Genomic DNA, 18,542 nt, shown 5'->3' on the forward strand with positions numbered 1-18,542 from the left:
CTGGGGGTGGCGGTATGGGAGTGGAAGGGTGTAGCTGGAGGGGAGGGGGGAGCTAGGGAAAAGCTGCTGCGAGAGGGAGGGAAAGCTAGAAGCCTTAGGGGACCAAGAGGTTTGGGTGTTTGCTCTGCCTCCCCTGATAGCTCCACGGTTACATATTAACCCCTGTGGGGCTCCTGGGTCAACCACGGCCCGATTGGTTTCTAGGTGAGAGCACGAGTGTCCCGGGTTGAGCGGCTTTTCCCCTCTGTGCTCCCCTTTAGTCACAGGGTAGCTTTGTTTATCAGCCAAGAGCAGCCTGAGGCAGCGACCGAGGGCCCCTCGTGGGGACCCTCAAGTGGTCCTTCCACTTGGGTAGGTTTGAGTACCCTTTTGAGGGGTGGGGCTGGACAGAACATAAACAATCCTTTCTTCACATTCCTCATTCACTCAGAAATAGGGACGCTATCCCTTAGCTAATAATCATCCTCTCGCTCTTTGAGCTTTTATGGAGCTCACACAGAGGAGGCGGCACAGGGAGACAACAGGAATTAAACTCACTCCTGTTCAAGACAGTCGTACTGACCAGCCCCCTACGTTTAGGCAGAAGCTTTGAACCCACATCGGCCAAACAGCTCCCTTTCCTCCTCTCTCTGATGTTTTCAGATAGTGGTCCACTTCCCTTTCATCCCCCTCTCAAGGAGATTCTCCCTATAGTTGAGCGTTGAAGGCAGATTACCTGAGGCAAAGTTGTGTGTGTGCAGGGGGGAGTTGGAAGTGCTGACGAGCGCGGTGCTCACAAGTCCGGACGGCCTGGAGACCGTGTCTCCTCCACCCTGGGTGAATCAATTTGCACAGCTCGGGGTTTCTCCGGTCCCTCCCTAGGCAAACACGAAACTCAGCTAACCTTGCTCCCTGCCCCACAGACCGAGAGTGCTGACGCTCTCGGTACAGTTTTGGTAGTTCATCATTTGCGTGCCAATGAGAATCTGCTCTCCCCTTTCGAAATAGCGTCACTAGTGGGCAAAGAGGTGCTGCGCTGAGAGGTCGGTCCTGGCTTTCCACCCTCACACGGTTGTGCAGGGCACCCCTCCGCTCTAAGGAAGCTTTTTGAGGGCCGGTTGCTGAGATGTGTGTGGGAAGTGGCTGGTACCGTACCGCTAACCGCGCCAAGAAACGGCGTAACACTCCGTTCCTCGGACCCTGAAAAAGTAACTGTGCGTGGGGGCTGGTAAGACCCAGTAAACAGCACAAAACAGATACAAGGCTGAACCAACTCCAATCTCACTTGCTCCGCCCCCAATTATCTTTCAACGTAGGGGGCGTGGCCCTAGGGTGGGCGGGTCCGCGCACGCGCCGCGTCTGGGTGTAGGGGTTCCGGAAATGTGACTGAGAAATGAGATGGAGAAGTACGAGCGGATCCGAGTGGTGGGGAGAGGTGCTTTCGGGTGAGCCAGGGATCTGGGGAAGGAAACTGGTCGGGGAGAGGGAAAGTAAGTCCCAACTCTGTCCGCGAATTCTCTGCCTGGTTAGCCCCGCCCCGAGGCGTGAGCGCACACTTGGAAAGCCCCGCCCAGACTTCCGGTCTCAGTCCCCGCTGGGAGACTCCGCCTCTAAGGAGGTCACGCCCCCAACAAGCCTGTGCGCCCCCACAGAGTTCTGTTCTTTGATGCCTGATTCATTCATTCTACAAATACTGAGCGCCAACTCTACCGGTCTGGCTCTTGGCGCCAAGTATACTGTCAAGACCAAAATAGGCGTGGCCTTTTCTCTCTCGAAGCCTACAGACTGTAGGGAAATAATACAATAAACAAGATATTAAAGCAGTTACTAACAAGCTGCGAGCATAGTATACACCAGGGAGTACTTATTTGGGATGGTCAAGGAAATTTTCCCTGAGAGGTGAAGTTTAAAGCCAAGACTTAAGGAATGAAGACCAGTAATTCGAAGGTGAAGGCAGAGCTTTTCAAACAGAGGAAACCGTCTATGGGAAGGACCTCATGTGAGAAAGAATTCAGAGTATTCAAGTAACCGAGAAAAAGACTGAAGTTGGAATGTAGTGGCCAAGGGAAAGAATGGTATAAAATGGGATTGTCACAGAGGTCAGGGACCAGATTATGGCCTTATGGGCGGAGATAAAGGGGTTGAATTTATTTGAAGTGTAAAGGGAAGAGGTTTAAGCAGAATGGTCTTGATGTGATTTGTATTTTTAAAATGTCACTCGGGCTGCTGTATGGAACTTAGATTTGAGGATGACAAAAAGTGAAGGTACCATTTTAAAGAGACTCGTGCAGTATTTTAGGCAGGAAATAATGACTTGGCCAAGGGTTGTAGCAGAAATCAGAGAGAGAAATGGATGAGTTCACAATATTTTGGAGGTAGAAACAGGATTTGTTGATGTGTTAAGTTTGAAATGGAGGAAAGATTTTGGCATGATTTTCAGGGTGTCTGACTTTGTGGTGGTGTCATTTACTGAGATGGAAGAGACTGAGAAAGGAAAGGTTTTGGGGGCAGGAATCAAAAGTTCTATTTTGATTTTTTTTGTTAAGATTTAGGATGCATGCAAGCCATTTAGGTAGAGATGCAAGGCAGGTAGTTGGATTTGTTAGTCTGGGGCTCAGAGGAGAGAGATATCAAATATAAATTTGATACTTAGATGATCATTCATTCATATCATCCATTCATTCAGCAGATACTTATTGAGTTCCTGTGTGCTAAATATTGGGCTATGCTCTGGGGATATGGTCGCGAAGGAGAACAAGAATCCTGCTTTTTATGGATACTAACCAGAGTTGGAAGAAAATAATAGTGTAAATGGCTTCTACTCATTGAGCATTTTTGATGTGCCAAACGCTGTGCTAAGTGCCTTACATGCATTTTCTCAGCAACCCAGGGAAGTTGATTCTGTTTTTCAGATGATAACATCATCTAATGCAAGAGCAGATAAGTAGTAAGAGGAGGAGCCAGGATTTGAACCCAGGCAGTTAACTCCAGGGTGTGTGGGAACGTAGGGAGATCAAGACTAACTTCACTGTGTCTTTGGTGAAACTGAATCTCAAATAAGTTAAATGACTTGCCTAAGGTCTCACACAGAGTTTGTGGTCAATTCTCCCTGTTCCTAAACTCAGTGTTCTGTGCATTTAGTTAGATGATCTCTTAGTCTGGGTTTCCTTTCCCCTCTCTTAAGTACTATCCAGTGACCAGGTCTGCCCTGCCTGATGTGTGGCTGGAGGCTCGGCTGGTACCCACCCCTGTACTCTGTGTCCCCAGGATTGTGCACCTGTGCCTGCGCAAGGCTGACCAGAAGCTGGTGATCATCAAGCAGATCCCAGTGGAGCAGATGACCAAGGAAGAGCGGCAGGCAGCCCAAAATGAGTGCCAGGTCCTCAAGCTACTCAATCACCCCAACGTCATTGAGTACTATGAGAACTTCCTGGAGGACAAGGCCCTCATGATTGCCATGGAATACGCACCAGGTGGGCCAGCCTCCTTGCATTGTCCTGGCTCCAAGGGCCTCTCACCTCTGGGACAGGCAGACACAGATCAGCCAGCTTCCCTCCTCAGAATGAGTTTGATGGAGGGTCAGAGGTATAGAGTTCTCATCCCAGTTGTGTGAGGCTAGCAGGCCCTTGCCCTGTCTGGGCTGCTTAGTTTCATAAAAGGAGAGTCCCAGGTATGGGGAGACCTGGATCTGAAGCGGTTCCTTGTGGCTGCAGGTGGCACCCTGGCTGAGTTCATCCAAAAACGCTGTAACTCCCTGCTGGAGGAGGAGACCATCCTGCACTTCTTTGTGCAGATCCTGCTCGCGCTCCATCACGTGCACACCCATCTCATCCTGCACCGGGACCTTAAGACTCAAAACATCCTTCTTGACAAACACCGCATGGTTGTCAAGATCGGGGACTTCGGCATCTCCAAGATCCTTAGCAGCAAGAGCAAGGCCTACACGGTGCCTGGGCGTGGAGGGGAACTCAAGGGTGCTGGAGGTTTTGATGGCCAAGGCCCACTCTGTGTCCCAACTCTCTCCCCACCATAAGACCTTGGCCCCTTAGGCCCTGGCTGGCTGCAGGAAGAAGCACTTGGGCCTGCTTTGGGAAGAAGCTGTCTCCCAGTGGGCCTTGAACAGAGCCTTCCCTCCCCCACCCTCAGGTTATAATAATATCCTCTTCCGCCCTGCAGGTGGTGGGCACTCCGTGCTACATCTCCCCTGAACTGTGTGAGGGCAAGCCTTACAACCAGAAGAGTGACATCTGGGCCCTGGGCTGTGTCCTCTATGAACTGGCCAGTCTCAAGAGGGCTTTCGAAGCTGCGGTGAGTTAGCACCCCCATGGGGACAACTAGGACATCTCTGTCCCTCCTCAGGAAGTCCTCGGCTCCAGCCACCTCTTATTTCTTCTCTTTTGGCTGAGTTATGTTTCCCTCATCAGACCAGTAGGTCAGCCCAGGGCAGGGCTGTGACTTCCCTCTGGCTATGGGTTCCTGAGGGAGGGCTTGGGCCTTTCCACTAAACTGAGGACTCCTGAAAGCAGAGCTCTCCCATCAGATTAGGGACCCTCCTAAGGGCAAGGCTTGAGTTCTCCCAACAACCTAGGGTTCCTGAGGACATAACTGAAGCTAAGCTCCCCTATCAGGAGTTCTTGAGAGTAGGCTTCGGCAACTGTATCACTGGGAGTCCCCTCTTCAGACTGAACGCTCTGAGTGCAGGGCAATGACCACCCCATTAGACCTGGGGCAGGGAGGCGCTGCCACCCAAGAGCATGACTCCGGCTGTGGCCAACCTCACACTTGATGCTTTCACAGAACCTGCCAGCGCTGGTGCTGAAGATCATGAGTGGCACCTTTGCACCCATCTCTGACCGGTACAGCCCTGAGCTGCGCCAGCTCGTCCTCAGTCTGCTCAGCCTGGAGCCCGCACAGCGGCCACCGCTCAGCCACATCATGGCACAGCCACTCTGCATCCGCGCCCTCCTCAACCTCCACACCGACCTGGGGAGCATCCGCATGAGGAGGCCTGTGCAGGGAGGGAGGGGGACTCTGGGCCCAGGGGAGCACCCAATGGGAGCACAATGGGCCTGGGGCAGAGGGAGCTCAGGGCAAGTCCTCCATTCCTGCGTGTGGGAGTGCCAGGAATGGGCCAGGTCTTGAACCCCCACCCCCACCCCCGACCCACAGGGCAGAGAAGTCCCTGGTCCCAGGGCCACCCATGGCCCCCGGCAGCACAGGGAGCAGGACCACAGGCGCCCGCTGCAGGGGTAAGTCGGAGCCCCCCCGGCCGGTGCCCACGGCCGCCAAGCCATTCCCACTAGTTTAATAGGCCTGATGCACTGTCCCCGCAGGTATACCCCGGGGACCCGCACGGCCGGCCATTCCGCCACCGCTGTCGGCGGTCTACGCGTGGGGGGGTGGGCTCAGCGCCCCGCTGCGGCTGCCGATGCTCAACACAGAGGTGGTCCAGGTGGCAGCTGGGCGCACGCAGAAGGCGGGCGTCACGCGCTCGGGGCGCCTTATCCTCTGGGAGGTGAGCAGGCTGGGGTGGCCCTGGACCGCAAGGGGGGTCCGGGCAAGCAGGGGCCAAGCAGGGGCGGCCGGGGCGCCGCCCACGCCCTCCTGGCCTCCGACAGGCCCCGCCCCTAGGCGCCGGAGGGGGCGCGCTCCTGCCCGGGGCCGTGGAGCAGCCGCAGCCCCAGTTCGTCTCCCGTTTCCTGGAGGGCCAGTCGGGCGTGACTATCAAACATGTGGCCTGCGGGGACCTCTTCACGGCCTGCCTGACCGGTGAGTCCTTCAGGGGACTATGGGAAGGCACCCCCCAGAGCACCTTCCCTCATTGCTTTGTCATTTGCACACTCAATTAATACTGCTCTCTACTCTTTATCTGGCACCAGGTTCTTTACTCAAGCACTCCCCTTTACCCTCACAAGGGCCTGGCCGAGTAGTTACAGTATATTGTACTCATTTGAGGGAGGCTCAGAGAGAGACAGACAGAGACAGAGAGAGAGAGAGAGAGAGAGAGAGGGAGAGAGAGATCTGGAAAGCTCAGATCTTAAAAGCTCAAAGAGGAGAGGGGCGCCTCTGTGGCTCAGTTGGTTAAGCGCCCGGCTATTGATCTGGGCTCAGGTCTTGATCTTACAACTGGGGAGATGGAGCCTTGCATCAGGGCAACAGACCTTGCTGCTGTGCTCAGAGGACAGAGCCTGCTTGGGAGTCTCTCTCCCTGTCTCTCTGCCCCTCCCCAGCTCGCACTCTCTTTCTCTCAAAAATAAATAAACTTAAAAAAAAAAAAAAAAAGTAAATAAAGCTCAGAGACTGTCACTTGTCCCAACTCACACATCTGAGAAGAGACACCTCTGCCTATCCTTTTCTACCTCCTGTCCCATTCTTCCAGCTTTTTCTTGCTCCTCCAACCCATGGACTGGCTTATCTGGAAAAACAGCCCAACCTCTCTCTCCTTTCTCGTTCCTCACCACCCCCCACTCTCCAGACCGAGGTATCATCATGACCTTTGGCAGTGGCAGTAACGGGTGCCTAGGCCATGGCAGCCTCAATGACATCAGCCAGGTGGGTATTGCACATACCTCGGGGAAGAGGAAGTGGGGAGATGGCATGGAGCCCACATTTGAGAGCTGACACCCAGGTTGGGGGCAGGGGATCCCCAGCAGCTAGGTCCCTCTAGCTCCCAGGCTGCACCTGTCCCAGGCAGTACCAGGGGAAGTACCGAAAGGCCGGCCTTCCCCAGTGGTTGCAGTGGGGGTGGGAGGGCAGTTAAAGAGACAGCCGTGTCTTGTGAGAATTCGCCGCTTCCAACTTCGTCCTTACATGGGATGCTGAGGCCAGGCAGCTAGTCTAGGCGCCTTGCCCAGTCTCTCTCGCTTCCCCCCCTCTCTAGCCCACCATTGTGGAGGCGCTGCTGGGCTATGAGATGGTGCAGGTGGCCTGTGGGGCCTCTCACGTGCTGGCCCTGTCCACAGAGCGAGAACTATTTGCGTGGGGCCGCGGAGATGGTGGTAAGCTCTCCACCTCATTCTAGCCTCTTGGCTGCATCTCACAGTACCCTGGCCATGATTTGTTCCCTTTATACCCACCTTCTACCCCATGACTCGTTCTCCGTCTTTTCTCTTCAATTCCATTCATTTATTGACTTACGAAAATTTACTGCACATCTGTGAGCCCCCTGGGCTGGGTGCAGGGACAAGTGGAACAAGAGTCACTTCCTTCAGGGGCTTATGTTGTAACGGGGGAGATTTCTTTCATCAGTCAATACTTCTGGTGGCCCTCTCTGGGTCACACGTCCCGCTGGGCTTTGAAACTAGAGAAGACCTACGTGGGGTTTCTGTCCTCCTGGCAGACTCATTCTAATGGAAGGGATGACATCTTCCTATGACAGAGGACAGACGGGGCACCTGGGTGGCTCAGTCAGTTAAGCGTCCGACTTCAGCTCAGGTCACGATCTCGCGGTCCATGAGTTCGAGCCCCGCGTCGGGCTCTGGGCTGACGGCTCAGAGCCTGGAGCCTGTTTCTGATTCTGTGTCTCCCTCTCTGTCCCTCCCCCATTCATGCTCTGTCTCTCTCTGTCTCAAAAATAAATAAACGTTAGGGGCGCCTGGGTGGCGCAGTCGGTTAAGCGTCCGACTTCAGCCAGGTCACGATCTCGCGGTCCGTGAGTTCGAGCCCCGCGTCAGGCTCTGGGCTGATGGCTCGGAGCCTGGAGCCTGTTTCCGATTCTGTGTCTCCCTCTCTCTCTGCCCCTCCCCTGTTCATGCTCTGTCTCTCTCTGTCCAAAAATAAATAAAAAACGTTGAAAAAAAAAAAATAAATAAATAAATAAATAAACGTTAAAAAAAAAAAAAAAAAAAAAGGACAGACAGCGTGAGGGCTCCTCCCAAGATCCAGAGATGTGAGAACCCAAGGAATGGCATGGGAGTTTCCTGGAGGAGGCAGAGGTGGCATCTGAACGGGGTCTTGAGGAGGAGTAGGATTTTGACCATAGAGGGGCCAAGGATGGGCATTTCAGGCTGAGGGCAGAGCCTTCACTCACGCTGTTCCCTCTTCTCTGTGACTCCTCATCCTGGCATCACCGACCCTAAAACTCAAACAAGCCCCATCCTGGTTTCTCATTGTAGGCCGGCTAGGACTGGGCACCAGGGAGTCCCACAGCTGTCCCCAGCAGGTATCCATACCCCCAGGACAGGAAGCCCAGCGGGTTGTATGTGGCATTGACTCCTCCATGATCCTCACCCTGCCTGGCCAAGCCCTGGCTTGTGGGAGTAACAGGTAAATAGGCACACGGGGATGACTAGCCTGTCCCCTTCCCCTCCCTGGCTGCTAAGGCAACATGACATGTCGTTGCCACCAACCGAGGGGCAGAACTAGGGGGCGCTGAGAGTGCTGCTGGGTTCAACCCAGGGTGGGATCTGTGCCCTGGTGACCGGCTCTTGCCCAGATTGCTGGAAGCAGGAGAGACTATACAAAGTGTCAGCTGCACTTGGGTTTTGCCTGTACCTTCAGGTTCAACAAACTGGGCCTGGACCACTGCTCCCTGGGGGAGGAGCCTGCCCCCGACCAGCAGGTAGAGGAGGCCCTGAGCTTCACACCACTAGGTTCCGCACCCCTGGACCAGGAGCCCCTGCTGAGTGTGGACCTGGGCACTGCTCATTCAGCTGCCGTCACTGGTGAGTAGGACCTGGGCACGGGAGGCCACGGGTGGACTCTCCTGGCCTCCTTGGAATCTCACTTGAGGCATCCCTTTCCTTCCTTCCCTTTTTCCTCCCCTACAGCCTCTGGTGACTGCTACACTTTTGGCAGCAATCAGCATGGGCAGTTGGGCACCAATGCCCGCCGGGTCAGCCGGGCACCTTGTCAAGTCCGAGGCCTGCAGAACATCAAGACAGCGATGGTGGCCTGTGGGGATGCCTTCACTGTAGCCATTGGGGCAGGTGATTAGTGGGCACTGTGGGGGCGGAAAGGGTGTGGGCAGTCCGTGGTTCTCACATTCAGGGTTGCTGAACATCGTGATGGGGCCCGTGCAGCAATCCGGGAGGAGAGCTGCTCGCTGAGCCGTGTCCTCCTCCTACTTCCGTGCTTGGGATTCTGTTTGGCAGAAGGCGAAGTGTACTCTTGGGGCAAAGGGGCCCGAGGTCGACTGGGAAGAAGGGATGAGGATGCTGGACTCCCTCGGCCAGTGCAGCTGGATGAGACGCACCCTTACACAGTGACTTCTGTGTCCTGTTGCCATGGAAACACTCTGCTGGCCGTTCGCCGTGAGTTGTTATAACTTTTCCCACTTCATCTACACCAGGGCTAATCCAGCTAGGCCCTGCTCCTGCCCCCATCCCCAGTGGTCACAGCCCGAATCACTAACAGCCCCCAGATAAATGAAAGCAGAAGCTGCCGGGTAAAACAGCTTCCTACCTGGGGAGGGCAAGGGCGTTTGCGTCTTGGGCCTTGTTGAAGGGCTGCTCCGGTGCTTCCCAGGGCCCAAAGGCCTTCTTTCTCCTCCTACCCCCAGTCCAGTTTAGTTTGAACCTCTGTTTCTGGCCTGTCAGGGTCCAGAGTCCAGGGCCATGTGTGGGAGTGGGAGCGGAGGTGGGGATCCCTTGCTGAGGCACTGCCCTCCGGGTCGCTGCAAGTTTCCATACCTTCCAGCGGTTACGGATGAGCCAATCCCACCCTGAGGCACCTAGATACACCTCTGGACCTGGACCACCCTGCTGTTGCTTCTCCTCTGAACGTTCTTGAAATGTGCGGATGCCTGCAGCAAGACTGTCCCCACCAGCCCCTGGCTGGTCATTAAGCCGGTAGAAGAACTAGTGAAGCGCCCACTCTCCTTTGGCCCTGGATATGAAAACCTCAACCCACCCTGTTCCCCCAACAACTCTCTTTTCTCTCCCCACCCCTCTTCTCTTAAGTTGGTGTCTCCAGGGACCAGGCTGGCTAGACCTGGAAACCAGACCTAAGTTTGGGAAGCAGGGTGGTCTCCCGACTCTTGGCAGAAAAAAGCTGGAGGTGGCTGTGGCTCCATCCAGATCATGCCCTTTCCCCCAGCCCAGTTAGAAAAGAAATCGCTGGTGCCCCCTGCGAGAGCAGCTCTACTTTGGAGCAGGGCAAGCCCAGTCCTGCCTGGACTGGCCATTCTGGCAGCCTAGCTTCTGCATTGCCTGGGGCAGGGAGTCTTGCCACCTTACCCCCCACTCGGTAACCTGAGGCACGGATTAGCACAACTTCTGAGCTCTTTTGTCCCCTGTGGACTGGAAATGCATCTGCCAAGGGTACCAAAGTGTCTACTGCGGAGCTAATCCCTGCTGAAGGTTGCCTCTCACCCCACACCCCAGCCTTTCCCCCAAAGCAGGTTGGGAGAAAGGGTTGCTGGCTGGGCCAGACCAGTTTTCCAGATGACTGGGAAATAGCGCCAATAAAAACATCAGCTGCCTGCCTAGAATGTGGTCTCTTCAGGGTTGGGGGTGGCGACACCCCAGGGCTGGGCAGGGCCACGGTCCGGCCTGGGGAGGAATGTAGGCGCAGCCTGAGGCTGGGGCCGAGGTTCCTCTGGCCTAGCGCCCAGCACGGCTTCCCCGCGCCAGCCGAGCTCCCCAGATCTGGTTGCCAAGCTTCGGCTGCCTAGCACCTGCAAGCTGGAGTCCCGGGCCCCTAGGCGACACGTGGCCCCCGAGACCGAGCTATACACTCGGGAGAAGGAACCATTGTGGCGCGGCCCAGTCCGGCCGCCGGGGCCCTCCGCCCCATCCAGCTTCAGGGCCTCCCAGCCCTGGGGAGAAGCGGAGCCGCGATCTCCCTTCCGAAGGGGAGAGAGGAGCCCGTACGCGGTTGGAGGGCGCGAGGCTGGTCAGCCGCCCACCCCGCGAGCCGCGAGCCCGCGAGGTGGGTGGGAGCGCGAGTGTCCGGCGCTAGGACCGCGCGGGCGCGGCTCCACCCCCTCTTCCGGCGGGCGGGCTCATGGGCTCGGGGGCTGGGCGCAGGCCGCGGCCGCCAGTCGGCGCCGCCCGGAGCCGGGAGCGCGGCCGGAGCGAGGCGCGGGCTGTGGGGCCGCCGCGTGCCCGGCCCCGCTCGCCCGTGCCTGCCGCCCGCCATGCCCGGCTTCGACTACAAGTTCCTGGAGAAGCCCAAGCGGCGGCTGCTGTGCCCGCTGTGCGGGAAGCCCATGCGCGAGCCTGTGCAGGTTTCTACCTGCGGCCACCGCTTCTGCGACACCTGCCTGCAGGAGTTCCTCAGGTGCGGGCCGGGGGTAGCGGGGAGCGGCCGGTGGCGACGGCGAGGGGGGACGACGCATGGGGAGGGGCCCGGGCCGGAGACATGCCGGGCCTTTGTCTGAGCCGCGGCTCCGCGACCTCAGGGGCGCCCACCGTGACGTCACGGGGCGGCGGTGACGTCAGACCCCGAGGGAGGACCCCACGCACTAATCCGAAGGGGCCCGGGGCCCACTGGCGCCCGCGCCCGTTCGTAAGAATTCCGTGCCAGCCTGCGGGGTGGAGGTGGGAGAAGACGCCCTTCCTGACCCGTGGCCGGCCCTCCCCCTCACCTGAAAGCCGGAGCGGCCTCATCCTTGAACTTTGAATCCTTACGGGAAGAGGAGGACAAAACCCTCTGTCCCGGGCAGTACCTTAAGCCTCCGGAGTTTCCGCCCATCTAACCTCTTCTGATTCTAACAATTCGAGAACGGCAGCTATTGTTCTCCCATTTCACAGATGATGAAACGAGAGATTCAAAAAAGGCTGCGGCTTGCCCACAGTCACACAGTTACTTAAAGGCTTAACTGGGTTTTAAGCCCGGGCTGCTTTTGGATCCACAACAGTGGGAGGACTGTGACGATACAGATCGCCCCTGAAGCAGTGGAACCCCTTGGGTGTCCCTCCTTGCCCCTGGGGATCTTCAGTACCGCGGGGCGTCTATAAATCGTTAGGGAGGGGGTCGCACCCTGAGTGTTACTGAACCAGGTGGCCCCTTGGCCCGTGGGGCGTTTGCTGAGTTCTGGGCACCCTGCGGTGTCCTGAATCTAACCCCTTTGCTGGGAAATGCTCACGTCAGGTGTGGGGAGGCAAGACGAGGGAGCCCTCATTCCTGGGGAGGTCGTGCCCCAAGAAGAGGTCGTGCTCCCTTTTCCCCAGGGAAAAGCTAGGTCAGCCACTGCCGCCTGTCTGGAGGTTGTTCGCTGAGGGGTTCTAGGGGCGCAGGCAGGGAGCGCTTCTGGGGCTCCTGCCTTCAGTGCTGCTCCCCTCCCTCTCTCAGCCCTCCGCAGCCCCTAGCTGGCGGAAATCTCAGCAGGCCCTTTGTTTTCAGTTCCCCGCAGCCCGGGCCGGCTCCTGCCCTCACATATGCTCCTGCAAGAGCTGCTGTGCTGCCCCCTCCTCCTTTTCCCTCACCCTCCTCTGTCCTCCCTCCTCCCTTCAGTGTACACACATACTCCCCTACAGACACACAGTCCCATTGTCTTCCGCGGCGCCCTACCCCGGCCCTCTGGTTTCCAGATGAGGCCAGCTGAGCCCCTGCCCCCACTCCCAGCTGACCCACCCCGACTGCCTGGGAGGGGGCTGTCAGGCCGTTTCCCTCCACCTCCTCTGTCCTTCTCCCCAGCTTCTGCCCCTCCCCCTCCCGGAAATCCCCTCTTCCTCTCCCACAGCCCCCTCCCCCCATCCTGTTTTCTCCCCTGGGCCTGGGCCTCCACTGCACCGCCTGGAGCAGTCTTGGCCCCGGCTTTCCCCACGCCCCCCCCCCCCCCTCCACTGCCTCCTCCCCTAGAGCTTGAGCGATGCTGCTGAGGCCCCCGAAGGAAAGAAGTGGTTGAGCAGGCTCTGTCCCTCACCACCACCCCTTATCCTACAAGCAAGGGTGTCCATAGCCCCCGCAGAACCTTTGTCCTGGTGGGGCCCCAAGCTGCTACGACTAATCTTCTGCCTGAAGCCTGGGGACTTGCCTTAGTCCCCTCCCTGTCTCCAAAACCACTAAATCAGCACATTCCTGAAGCAGCCCAGCAGACCCCTCCCCCATGGCCCACCCCCCTCTTTCCCCATTCCTGCTGGGGCTATTACTCAGGTTGGTCCAGGAAGACTGGTTGCCCTGTGGGCACGGGCACACCCCTTCGGTGCCTGGACACGTATTGTTCTTGGTATTGGCGGCATGGCCGGTGGTGGTGGGGTCAGGGGAGATGGGTGCTAGAAATCCTTCTGGCGGCTGGGGCACGGACTGCCCAGGGCCTACAAAGTTCTGTCGTGGACAGGGCTGCCATGTGGCTTCCGCTTCTGCCTTGATCTCTGCCTCCCACCTACCTGACTCAGACCTGCCAGGAATGCCGTGCCTGAGGGCCTTCAGCCCTACTGGGTGAGCCCTCGCTCTGCTCAGGCCATGCCAGGTGTGTGTGACTGGTCCTGGCTGGGGTCAGCAAGGGCATGTTGGTAGAAGAAGGCGTGTCAGTGGGTTCGTTGGTGCAGGGTCAGAAGGCTTTCAGCGCGTGCCCTGCAGTGACCGTAGTCTTGGCTGTGCTTGTCTGGGCGGTTTTTGTCGCCCCAGCCCCTCCTCGGTGTCTGTGGGGTAGTAGAACCTGTGTGAGGCGGGGAGTCAGACCGACGTCCAGCCACTGCTCCCCCCGTCTCGGTTCTTTCATCTGCAAAATGGGAACACGCAGCCCCTTCGCAGAGGCAGGTGGTCAGGACTGGATGGGAGTGTGAACAGTGCCTTAGAGTGAGCCTCTCCTCCTCCTTGCTTTAGGAGGCACACCCTCACGGGAGGAGGGAAGGGATGGGGTAAAGTGGCCCCAAGCTGACCTTTGCCCTGGGTTCTGGGACGAGATCCCTGCTGGGGGCCGGGCAGCCCTGGCACTCCTCTCAGCACTCACCCCCTGCCGCTGAAAACTTAACAGCGTGGAGGGCAGGTGTCCTGTCCCTCTCCCAGTCCAGCTGCCCTCCTGGGGGGAGGGGTACCAGCTGCCACCTGTTGGCCAAACGCTGTCTGAGGCAGCTGTCTGTCTCCACTGGGCCCACAACCCTCTCCCCAGGACAAGAGCTAGGATCTGGGGTGCTAGGCAAGTGGGTACCTGCAGGCCTCTGGCTGAGGACAGGTCTAGTGAGAGGGAGGCTGCCCTGGTTGAGGGGTGGGACCTGGGTTCTCCTTTCCCATAGCTGGAGCCTGACTCTGTCCCCTCCCCCTTCACAGTGAAGGAGTCTTCAAATGCCCTGAGGACCAACTTCCTTTGGATTATGCCAAGGTGAGTCCACAGTGCCAGGCAGAGGCCCTAGTTACAGGCTTTTGCCCTTGGTGGAGGCTGGAGCTGCCGGCAGCCAGTTGGCTCAGGGCCAGTGTCAACCCGGTCCTGTGGAATCCTGTGCCCCCACAAAGGTGGCCCCTTCCCTCCCACCAGGCCAGTTTGCAAATGAGGCCAGTGTTTGCCCTGGAGGGCAGGCACAATGCCCGGCCTGTGGGGGTGCCAGGGGGTGCACAGAGTGGCTCTGTGCTCGCAAGCAGTGCTCCCCTCCCCTTTGGGTGGCAAGCCAGGCCCCTGGCTGAGGGCCAAGACCCCTCTACCAAGAGGAAGGAAGCAGAGGATGCGGAGGCTGCCCGGAACTGAGCAGGCTGATTGGCTGCTGTTCCAAAAGGAGGGAGTGTCCCGTGCAGGCATGTTGGGGACCCTGGTATCCAGCTTTGGAGCAGACACCACCTGCTCTGCCTTCCATCCCTCAGCACAGAGGGGACTATAGCTCAAGAGAGGCTGTTACCGACTCTAAGGTAGAGCTGGCCCGTCTGGGGCTGGTGGGGGTGGAAACTGGGGACTGTAGCGGGCTCTGACCCTGCCGGGTTCCTCCCCGTCTACCCAGATCTACCCAGACCCGGAGCTGGAGGTGCAGGTGTTGGGGCTGCCTATCCGCTGCATCCACAGTGAGGAGGGCTGCCGCTGGAGCGGGCCGCTGCGCCACCTACAGGTGAGTCTCCGGTGGGAGGGAGGGGGCTCCCCCTTTCTTGGCAGGCACTGACCGTCTCGCTCCCCCACAGAGCCACCTGAACACCTGCAGCTTCAATGTAATCCCCTGCCCCAATCGCTGCCCCACCAAGCTGAGCCGCCGGGACCTGCCCGCACACTTGCAGCACGACTGCCCCAAGCGGCGCCTCAAGTGCGAGTTTTGTGGCTGCGACTTCAGCGGGGAGGCCTTTGAGGTGGGTGGGGCCCGGTGGAGGGCGCAGGGTGAGTGGGGCGGCTGGTGGCCCAGGGATCCCTTCAGTCGGCCTCTCTGGCGTTTCTAGAGCCACGAGGGCGTATGCCCCCAAGAGAGCGTGTACTGTGAGAACAAGTGTGGTGCCCGCATGATGCGGCGCCTGCTGGCCCAGCATGCCTCCTCTGAGTGCCCCAAGCGTACCCAGCCTTGCACCTACTGCGCCAAGGAGTTCGTCTTTGACACCATCCAGGTGAGGCCCTCCCTGAGCCGCGGGCCGTGGGGCAGGTGGCGGGGTGGGGGTGGGGGTCAGCCTATTGACCGCTGTCTCTCCGCCCCTGTGGCCGTAGAGCCACCAGTACCAGTGCCCGAGGTTGCCCGTGCCCTGCCCCAACCAGTGTGGCGTGGGCACGGTGGCTCGGGAGGACCTGCCGGGCCACCTGAAGGAGAGCTGTAGCACCGCCCTGGTGCTGTGTCCGTTCAAAGACTCCGGCTGCAAACACAGGGTGAGATGCCCCTCCTCTTCCCTGTCCGTCCCCTTCTTAGTCCTTGAAGCCTCAGATGTAGACCAGGCCCTCGCTGGTCCCTGCCTTGCTGCTCTGAAGCCTTCGGTCCTTCCTTCTGCTGGCCGGCAGCGGCCTCCCAAGTGTCCTCTACCGTCCCCGGTCAGAGCTGGGTGCCTGCAGCCCCATCGCCGCTCCCCTCTGTCCCCTGTCTCCCCTGGGCACGTCCCTACTGATCACTGTTCTCCCTTCCCCCATGGCCCGGCGCTTTGCCAACAGTGCCCCAAGCTGGCGATGGCCCGGCATGTGGAGGAGAGCGTGAAGCCGCACCTGGCCATGATGTGTGCCCTGGTGAGCCGGCAGCGGCAGGAGCTGCAGGAGCTGCGGCGAGAGCTGGAGGAGCTGTCGGTGGGCAGTGACGGCGTGCTCATCTGGAAGATCGGCAGCTATGGACGGCGGCTTCAGGAGGCCAAGGCTAAGCCCAACCTGGAGTGCTTCAGCCCGGCCTTCTACACACACAAGTATGGCTACAAGTTGCAGGTGTCTGCGTTCCTCAATGGCAATGGCAGCGGTGAGGGCACGCACCTCTCGCTCTATATTCGCGTGCTGCCGGGTGCCTTTGACAATCTCCTCGAGTGGCCGTTTGCCCGCCGCGTCACCTTCTCCCTGCTGGATCAGAGCGACCCCGGGCTGGCTAAGCCACAGCATGTCACTGAGACCTTTCACCCTGACCCAAACTGGAAGAATTTCCAAAAACCGGGCACTTGGCGGGGCTCCTTGGATGAGAGTTCTCTGGGCTTTGGTTACCCCAAGTTCATCTCCCACCAGGATATCCGCAAGCGAAACTACGTGCGGGATGATGCCGTCTTCATCCGTGCCTCTGTTGAATTGCCCCGAAAGATCCTCAGCTGAGTGCAGACGGGGCTCCAGGAGAAAGGGGGTGGAGCATGACCTCAGCCAGGAACTGGCTGAACCTGGAGAAGGGGCCGGACCCCCTTTCAGCTGCTTCTGCCCAGGTTCTGTTCCCCCTCTCCTCTTCCTTACCACCCTCAGGTGCCTCCTATTGGTGCTTCAGCCCTGGCCCCTGGGGGGAGCAGGTCTTGGGGTCATCAAGGGCTTGGAAAAAGTGATCCCGGGGCCTGTCTCCTCTCCTGGGCAGGGAAGACATGCCTTGGTGCCGGCCACACTCTACCCAGGACTGAGGCGCCTGCTGGTGCTATGTCCCAAGAGCCATAGTGGGGGGTGGGAGTGGGGATGTGAGGGGTAGTTCAAAGAATCTGTCTTGAGATCTGATTTCTCTTCCCCTTTCCCCAGCTGTGCCCCCTCTGGTTATTTATTTACTTAGTGCCAGGAGGGCACGGCAGGGGAGCCCTGGTTTTTAATAAATCCTGAATTGTATTTATTAACTTGGTTCCAGCCTGACTTATCTGGGATGGTTAGGGCCGCCTAAGGCTGGGCCCAACAGGGAAGGCGTGGGGCCAAGGTCGCCGTGCTGCTTGCCACTCTGCGCTGCTGGATCGCCCTCTGGCGGACGACTCGGGAACTGCACTAGGCTTTGTGCGGAAGACAGTTGCCTGCCGCTGCCATCTGGTGGTTAAATGGGGGAGGTGCATTTTACGAGCCTGGAGTCCTTGATCCATACCCCACCAAAGACTACTTACTGCTTCTGCCCCCAGGCAAGTCTTTCTTGGTCTAATGATCATAGCTGTCGTGTAGCAGACACTCCTAAGCACGAATGTACATTATTCGTTTAATACAACAGGCAAACGAAATTGCTTCTATCACCATACTAAAAGGACGGCTCAGTCGGCTGTAGTGAAGATTTACTGAGACGATGCTTGTTCCCAGCGCAAAACGTGCTTGACAGAATGTTAATCCAACCCCAAAGCCCAGCCCATACCCAGGGACTAGGCTGAGCCGAGGGCCTTTTGAAGGGTATTTGGATTTTCTCATCCATGTTCATTTATTTTTCATACAGCCCTCAGTGAGTGCCTGTGATTATCCACATTTGACTGATGAAAATAGGAATAGAGGAGTGAACTGATTTCTCAGTGTCTTTCAGCTGGTTTGGGACAGGGCCTGGATTCGGTTTTAAGCTCTAGCAATCCCTAGTAATACAGCTCCCTTCAATAATGGCAGCAGAGTTGGGTTTGGATCCTTGCTGTGCTTGCTTTTTGCCAAGTTGCTTAGTTACATGGGGCACCGTTACTCTCATTGGTAAAATGAAAGTAACCCTGTTTACCTAGACTTGTAAACTTTACGATTAATCAGCATAAAGTCCCTTACTCTTACTGCCTGGCCCTGTGAAGAGGCCCGATGTATGGCAACTATTATCTACTAAGGAGAAGGTTCAAGGGTGGTAGTGTTTGCCTTTTCCACCCTCCCACACACAGGTTGAGGTGGAAAGACCCTTGACATTCAGCCTGGGAAACTACCAGCTTATTAGCCTTCAAAAGGTCAAATTCACTGATCTAGGGGGGAGATGGGGCCCTGGCTGCCGGCTGGGAAAGATGGCCCCTTCTCCAGATAAGCCATCTTTGGCACAGCGATGCCTGGAAGCCCGCAGGGAAAACCACCGGCTGCCAGGGGCTCCAGCAAATGCCTTCTCTTCAGCTCCTGCGGCAGGTAATAGGCGACCCGGCCGGCATCTGTCTCCCAAGACTGGCCGGACATCCTCGGTCAAGCTTGGGCTCCCTCTGCCGGCAGGACCGTGTCACTGCACCACTCCAGGGGCGCACTGACTGGGAAAGCCGGATGGTGCCTCCCAGAGTTGCCCCCACACCCAGGCCTAGACCTCATTCCAGTGCTGTTGCAGACGGTCAGAATCGCTATGTGGAACTATGCAAAACCTGAGGTGCTGGTCTCCCAGCGCATCTGCCCAAAGAGGCCAGGCAGAGCTGGGTTCACCTGTCTA

The 18,542-nt window shown here is 58.0% G+C and overlaps 2 protein-coding genes and 1 long non-coding RNA gene across 8 annotated transcripts; 2 read left to right on the plus strand and 1 right to left on the minus strand.

Moving 5' to 3' along the window:
- Positions 1–519: 519 nt before the first annotated feature.
- LOC131497914 (uncharacterized) lies at positions 520–1,607 on the minus strand. Its single transcript, XR_009255211.1, has 2 exons — positions 1,135–1,607; positions 520–812 (listed from the first exon to the last, which is right to left on the minus strand). It is a non-coding gene; the product is annotated as an uncharacterized LOC131497914 (long non-coding RNA).
- On the plus strand, positions 723–10,399 carry NEK8 (NIMA related kinase 8). Of its 6 annotated transcripts, none has more exons than XM_058704584.1 (15): positions 723–816; positions 3,247–3,452; positions 3,693–3,925; positions 4,156–4,287; positions 4,777–4,985; positions 5,149–5,228; positions 5,313–5,494; positions 5,598–5,748; positions 6,359–6,531; positions 6,860–6,977; positions 8,094–8,244; positions 8,479–8,642; positions 8,748–8,906; positions 9,072–9,230; positions 9,616–10,399. In XM_058704584.1, exons 2-15 carry the CDS (start codon positions 3,317–3,319, stop codon positions 9,642–9,644), a joined length of 2,076 nt encoding a protein of 691 aa, XP_058560567.1. In that variant the 5' UTR covers positions 723–816; positions 3,247–3,316; the 3' UTR covers positions 9,645–10,399. The 6 variants fall into 6 exon arrangements, with proteins under 6 accessions (XP_058560567.1, XP_058560563.1, XP_058560565.1 ...); XM_058704580.1 differs by lacking the exon at positions 723–816 and adding an exon at positions 1,315–1,424; XM_058704582.1 differs by lacking the exon at positions 723–816 and adding an exon at positions 1,315–1,424 and having other exon boundaries at positions 8,157–8,244.
- Positions 10,400–10,943: 544 nt separating this feature from the next.
- On the plus strand, positions 10,944–17,034 carry TRAF4 (TNF receptor associated factor 4). Its single transcript, XM_058704590.1, has 7 exons — positions 10,944–11,199; positions 14,134–14,185; positions 14,793–14,897; positions 14,968–15,129; positions 15,217–15,378; positions 15,476–15,631; positions 15,908–17,034. The coding sequence occupies exons 1-7, from the start codon at positions 11,057–11,059 to the stop codon at positions 16,538–16,540; spliced, it is 1,413 nt and encodes a 470-aa protein (XP_058560573.1). The 5' UTR covers positions 10,944–11,056; the 3' UTR covers positions 16,541–17,034.
- The last annotated feature ends 1,508 nt before the right edge of the window (positions 17,035–18,542 follow it).

This window comes from Neofelis nebulosa, chromosome 16 (genome assembly GCF_028018385.1).
Source record: "Neofelis nebulosa isolate mNeoNeb1 chromosome 16, mNeoNeb1.pri, whole genome shotgun sequence".
In the NCBI taxonomy this organism is placed as follows: domain Eukaryota; kingdom Metazoa; phylum Chordata; class Mammalia; order Carnivora; family Felidae; genus Neofelis; species Neofelis nebulosa.